Genomic DNA, 5,958 nt, shown 5'->3' with positions numbered 1-5,958 from the left:
ACGTCTGTGCCCGCCCTCGGGTGCCCTCAGATATCATGGGCTGCTGTCCTGCGGCCGTCACCGTGGCTGTGCCCGCCCTTGGGTGCCCTCAGATATCATGGGCTGCTGTCCTGCGGCCGTCACCATGGCCGTGCTCGCCCTGTGAGAAGGGGAGGGTGTGCTGCACCTACTCCATTAGCCGCCAGCCCACGTGGCTCCCAAGATGCAGTGGGGGCCTCCAGGCCCTGTCATGGGCTCTTTGCTCATCTGAGGTGCCCACACAGATGTGTGTTCACTGCTTTGCACGTTGTCGAGTGGTGTATTATGGGTGCAGGTGCTGTGCTAGCTTAAGAGCTGACTTCAAAGGCTCTCCTGTCAAGTGACGTTTTTAAACTTCTCTGACCGTCCAGGAGTGGGGCAGTGTGGACTTTGCTCTCGGGGCCTGAGAGCGTCCTGACCAGCGTGCAGCCGGTCACCCCTGAGCCATAGCACCTCCCTTGCAGGAGAAAGTTTGTTTTGGGGTGTTTTGTGTTTGTTTGGGGGGTAGGTATAGTAGTTCAGTGGGTGGTAGGCACTCAGGACTTCTCATGAAACAGCATCCAGTTTACTTCAGTTGGGTCTTCTTGTGAATACCAGTCTGCGGGATATACTGTGGGCATCTTTGCATCTTTGTCTTACAGTTGGGGTGCACCAAAACCTGTGTCATGATGAAAATCACTGGGGTGTTTCTATTTATTTAGTATTGCAACCAGCGCTGTAGCGGAAATTCTTAAAGAGTTACTTCTGTGCTGTGGGGGAGTTTTTATAGGATGAATCTGTACAAGTGAAATTACTGAATCGGAAAACTTGGCCATCCTATGTCTCCGTAGATCTCGCTGGCCAGGCCCGTCCATCCTCGCCCCGATGGGCGGGACACACGGCCACGGGAGCCTTGGTGTTGATGTTAGGCGACGTGAGCGTTTCCACCGGATCACGGTCAAACTGTGTTTCCTGCTTGTGTTTTGTGCACCGTGTCTTCATTGGTTTGTGGTGTGTTCTCACACCGGCCCTGGTACACGGCGGGCACCTAGCGAACCTCTGAGTGGGTTACGTTGCTGGTGGTGATAACTGTCACGTTTTCCCCCAACGTGCTTTATTTTCCAGACTTGGTTGTGGTGCTTGTCGTAAGGGACTCGAATTCATCTGACTTTGTCTTTGTGGGTTCTGTCCTGTATTGTTTTTGAAAACACTACAGAGCAGCAGGATTTTAAAAGGATGATTCTTCACTGTTATTGTCTTCCACTTTAATAGGAAGGACTTTAGATCTTGGATTATGATTCAGTAGATGTTTGGATTTCCTAAGCTAGCCTTTAAGGTCTAGAAATCAGCATCTAGAGAAACTCCTACTGGGCCTGGATTTGTCTTTCCAGCTTCGGGTCCAGCGTTGGGGCCAGGCTGGGGTCAGGACCTGAGTGACCCTTGACCTTCTCCCCTAAAGGTGACACTGTCTCATCTTCTCCGCAGATTGATCTGATGCCCCACGACCTGATCACCCAGCTCCTGCGCGTCCTGGCCATCGAGACCAAGCAGGAGAAGGTACTGGTCAGCGCTGAGCCCACGGAGCTCACGCTGAGCGGCCTGGAGGCCTTCTCCTTTGACTACGTCGTCAAGTGGCCCCTGTCACTGATCATCAACAGGCAAGTGCCTCTCTCCCCGACCCCTTCCCAGGGCGGGCTCATGGCCACCTCACCCTGAGAGCCCGAGCCGCTCTCCACGCGCATCGGTGCCAATGGGGCCCCGGGAGCAGAGCTGCCGTCACTGATGTCTGCACCCCGAGGGTAGCTGCCTGTCACTGAGTCCTGTGCTCTTCCTGCAGGAAGGCACTGACCCGCTACCAGATGCTCTTCCGGCACATGTTCTACTGCAAACACGTGGAGCGGCAGCTCTGCAGCGTCTGGCTCAGCAACAAGGCCGCCAAGCAGCACACCCTGCCCTCGGCCAAGTGGTGTGTCTGCGCCGGGCGCAGGTCCTTAGGGTGGGGGATCTGCTCTGCCCTGACGGGAGCGACTTCATAGTGTCCACACATGTCCACTTCTATGTGGTGGCAGCACGCCCCGCCCTCGGCCAAGTGGTGCGTCTGCGCCGGGCGCAGGCTCCTCGGGGGACTTCATAGTGTCCACACATGTCCACATCCATGTGGTGGCAGCACAGCCTGCCCCTCAGGCCCCGTGGGGATGGGTCTGCATGCAGAATGTGCCCTTTCCAGGACAGCCCACGTCCCAGGGCGCAGGGGACAGTGAGGTGTCTGCCATCAGACTGGGAGTCCCGGGGTGTGGGGCGCAGTGAGGTATCTGTGCCTTCAGACCTGGAGTCCTGGGGCATGGGGGGCAGTGAGGTGTCTGCCGTCAGTCCTGGAGTCCTGGAGTGCAGGGAGCAGTGAGGTGTCTTTGCCGTCAGACCTGGAGGTCTGGCACAGAGCGTTGCTTGAAGAGCAGGTTGACGCCAAACTCTTAAGAATTCACGGGAAGAAAGCACAAAGCTGGGCGTCTCTGGGAGTAATTCCTAGGCGGGCTACTTGGCAGCTCTCTGACCTGGCTGAGTGAGCCGCTGAGTCTCCGTTTTTACATCTGCAGCCTTGTTAGTTGCACCTCCCTTGTGGGCTGTGGGGGGACACAAGGTGAGGTGAGTCGTGTTCACAGAACACGCGCCTAACGGTCCAGAGCTGTCGGAACATGGGAGGGGCAGCTCTCCATGCCTGTGGCTCGGCCTCTGCTCACCCAGGCTCTCGACCTGGAGGGGGCGACGCAGCCTCATCATCACTGGTCCCCGGGTGACCGTCTGGAGGGTCTGGTGTGCTTGGAGAAAACCGCATTTTCAGTTGTCACTGTTGATGGCCTCGCTGACCTGGTGCAAGGGGAGCAGCATCTGTGAAGCAGACAGAGCCCAGCGCACCACGTCCACACCCCTTGACTGTCCGTGTACCCCTCAGGTTTGCGGGTGCCTTCACTCTGCGGCAGCGAATGCTGAACTTTGTCCAGAACATCCAGTACTATATGATGTTTGAAGTGATGGAACCAACCTGGCATATCCTGGAGAAAAACCTGAAATCCGTGAGTTCTAGCTAAACGTGTCATGAGAAGTAAAAGGCTTGGTGTCAGCCAGGGTGTGTTTATAAACTGGTCTGCAGAGAGCAGGACACAGGGCCAGGTGGCAGGGAGGGACTCTGTGAGCTGGTCCCCAGAGCTCCGCCCCCCCCCCCCCCATCAGAGAGAGGTCAAGGGCGCTTCTGGAGGAGTCGGTGGTGAGGTGGTGACGACAGTACTGTCCTCACTGGACATCACAGGAGAAGAAATCATGGGAGCAGAGTGCAGGTGTGTGTGTGTGTATGTGATGGAGAGACGGAACAAGCAACTTCCTCCTGGCCCCCCTCGCTGCAGACGTATTGAACTTTAAGCATCGCAGCACCTGCTGGAACCCCCCTTCTGAGGAAGAGCTCTGGGCTCCGCTCGTGTGCCAGCACATTCTGGGTCCGCCTGGGGCACCCGTCAGCCAGAATTCTCTGTCATCCTCCAATTCCGGGAGCTGAAAGTGCAAGTAGCCCCATTCCTTCCAGCTTTCTCTTTTGCAGATCTAAACACAGGACTTTGGCAACAGGCCTAGTGTTTTTTTTTCTAACTGGTATTGCGAGAGGAGCCCTGGTGGCACAGTGGTTAAGTGCTCGGCTGCTAACTGAAAGGGCATATGGTTCGAACCCACCAGCTGCTCCCAGGAGAAATATACGGCAGTCTGCTTCTATAAAGATACAGCCTTGGAAGCCGTAGGGGGCAGTTCTACTCTGTCCTACAGGGTTGCTATGAGTTGAAAACGACTCGATGGCAGTGAGTTTGGTTTTGAGTTTTGGTGTTGTGAAGTTGCCCCCAAGAGACCACAGGACCATTTAGCAAGATGAAGCACAGCAGACGAGCAGGACGCCAACGCCAAGCCCCACACGCATGAAAATCCCAGAGTTCTGGTGCCTGGGACGGCTCAGCTCACAGCCCCTCCCCACAGGCCTCTAACATCGACGACGTCCTGGGCCATCACACCAGCTTCCTAGACAACTGCCTCAAGGACTGCATGCTGACCACCCCCGAGCTGCTCAAGGCCTTCTCCAAGCTCATGTCCGTGTGCGTCATGTTCACCAACTGCATGCAGGTGTGCGGGGCCGCAAGTGCCCACCCACTGCCCTGACCCACCCCGCCTTCAGCTACTCCGTGCAGGTGCACAGGTCCACACGTGCCCACCTACCACCCCTGACCCACCCCACCTTCACCTACTCCATGCAGGTGTGTGGGGCAGGAAGTGCCCACCCGCCACCCCTAACCCACCCCTTCTTCACCTGTGTCCCTTCCTGCTGCCCTTCCCAGTCCATCCCCCAAACCACAGTTTTCATCCCTGATTCTGGCCCCCTGTCCCTTGGGCCCTGGACCTATCCCTGAACGCCCTTCTGGTCTCATTATCAGAACGTGAGTTACTCAGTTTAGTTAAGTATTTGTTTGGTGTCTGTCATAAGTGGTTGCTCAAAAACCATGGTAGAGAAAGGGGTGACGTTGGTGTTAGCAAGAGTTAGTGGAGAGGCTCTTGGGGGTTTGAGTCAGCAGAGTCTTGGGGAGGAGGGTTGAGCGCTGCTGAGACAATGCTGGGGAAGGGGCTGTGTGGATTATGTAGGCTGGGGAGGAGGAGAGTTGGAACAGATTCCTCAGATGCTAGAGCATGTCGGGTCCATGAACAGGGACACCATGAAAAGAAACGACGCTTCTAGGAAAATTAGCTCACACAGACCATGTGAAAGGTGGACTTGGAAGTTCTGCCGGCCCAGCTCCGTCCCGTCGGCCCCGGGGTCTCCCTGAGTAGTTGTTCATGCTCCCCTGACTGCCGAGGTCATCCACACGTCTGGGACGCGCCTCCCTGGTCGTAGTCCTTTCTGCAGATGGTGTCTTGTCACCAAGAGAGCATTTCCCATCCCCTGCCCCAGAGATTCACGCAGAGCATGAAGCTGGACAGCGAGCTGGGCCGCCTGACGCTCGAACATGGGACCATGCTGGGGCCACCCACGGAGGCCGAGCGGGCCGAGGAGAGTGCCCGGAAGAAGCTCGCCAAGAAGGTACGTGCCCGCCCGCCACCCTGGGCCCCTCTAGCCAGTCGGATGGGCAGCAGTGCTAGGGCCGCAGTGCATGAAGACACCCCTGCACCACGCCGCCGTTGGTCTGTGGTTTATAAAGATGACGGCCCGGATTAGGGCCCAGGCAAGACACCGAGTTCCCACCTCAGTTCTGCCACGCACCAGCCATGAGGCCGTGGCTGTCTATGCAGTGGGCACCTGGTGGAGCTGGATGCACTTAGGAGAGGGCCTGGGCACAGGTGGGGTGCCCCCTATGCTGGAACCGCCCACAGCAGTGGCAAAGCTGGGAGGAGGGGGCCGCCTGGCTCCTGTTGGTAACCAGGGCCAGGAGGAGAGGAGGGTGAGTGTGAAGAGTGGACGGTCACCGCCTAGCTGATGAGAGCTGAGGCCGGCACTGGGGCCCTGGCCTCTGGCTGTCCTGTGGCCTGTGGGGCGGAGCCCTGCTGTGCACATGTCTGGGGGGACCACGGCTTCAAGAGCTTTTGTAACGCCCCTCAGCCTCTCATCCCATGAGAACATCAGGAGCCTGATTCTCAGCTGAGTGACGAAGCAGAGGAGCACGCACGCCAGCTGGGAGGCGTGGGCGGGGCAGGCAGGATCACAGGGTGGCCTCGGGCTCAGGGCCCCTTCTGCTCCTCCCTCAGCACCTGGCCGAGCACATGGACGCGCCACAGGTGACGTCTGGCTTCGAGGCCACCATCAGCAAGTTTGACAAGAACTTTTCCGCCCACCTCCTCGATCTCCTGGCCCGGCTGAGCATCTATAGCACTAGTGACTGCGAGCACAGCATGGCCAGCGTCATTTCCAGGTGGGGAGGGCTGGGGGGGTACCTGGGGGGG

The 5,958-nt window shown here is 57.8% G+C and overlaps 1 protein-coding gene across 4 annotated transcripts in view; it reads left to right on the top strand.

The window, feature by feature from the left end:
• Window positions 1-5,958, top strand: part of TUBGCP2 (tubulin gamma complex component 2) — a 24,660-nt gene that overhangs the window by 16,981 nt on the left and 1,721 nt on the right. For 2 of the 4 annotated variants that reach the window (XM_023730071.1, XM_023730069.1), the window contains exons 12-17: window positions 1,483-1,655; window positions 1,835-1,984; window positions 2,948-3,068; window positions 4,009-4,152; window positions 4,973-5,101; window positions 5,764-5,927. In XM_023730071.1, coding sequence (XP_023585839.1) covers window positions 1,483-1,655; window positions 1,835-1,984; window positions 2,948-3,068; window positions 4,009-4,152; window positions 4,973-5,101; window positions 5,764-5,927 — 881 coding nt within the window. Of the gene's footprint in view, window positions 1-1,482; window positions 1,656-1,834; window positions 1,985-2,947; window positions 3,069-3,395; window positions 3,600-4,008; window positions 4,153-4,972; window positions 5,102-5,763; window positions 5,928-5,958 lie in introns of those variants that run through there. The other 2 variants (XM_023730070.1, XM_023730072.1) reach the window with 2 other exon arrangements.

This window comes from Trichechus manatus, unplaced genomic scaffold, assembly GCF_000243295.1.
Source record: "Trichechus manatus latirostris isolate Lorelei unplaced genomic scaffold, TriManLat1.0 scaffold00031, whole genome shotgun sequence".
Lineage (NCBI taxonomy): Eukaryota > Metazoa > Chordata > Mammalia > Sirenia > Trichechidae > Trichechus > Trichechus manatus.
This window is presented reverse-complemented; position numbering and strand designations above follow the sequence as displayed.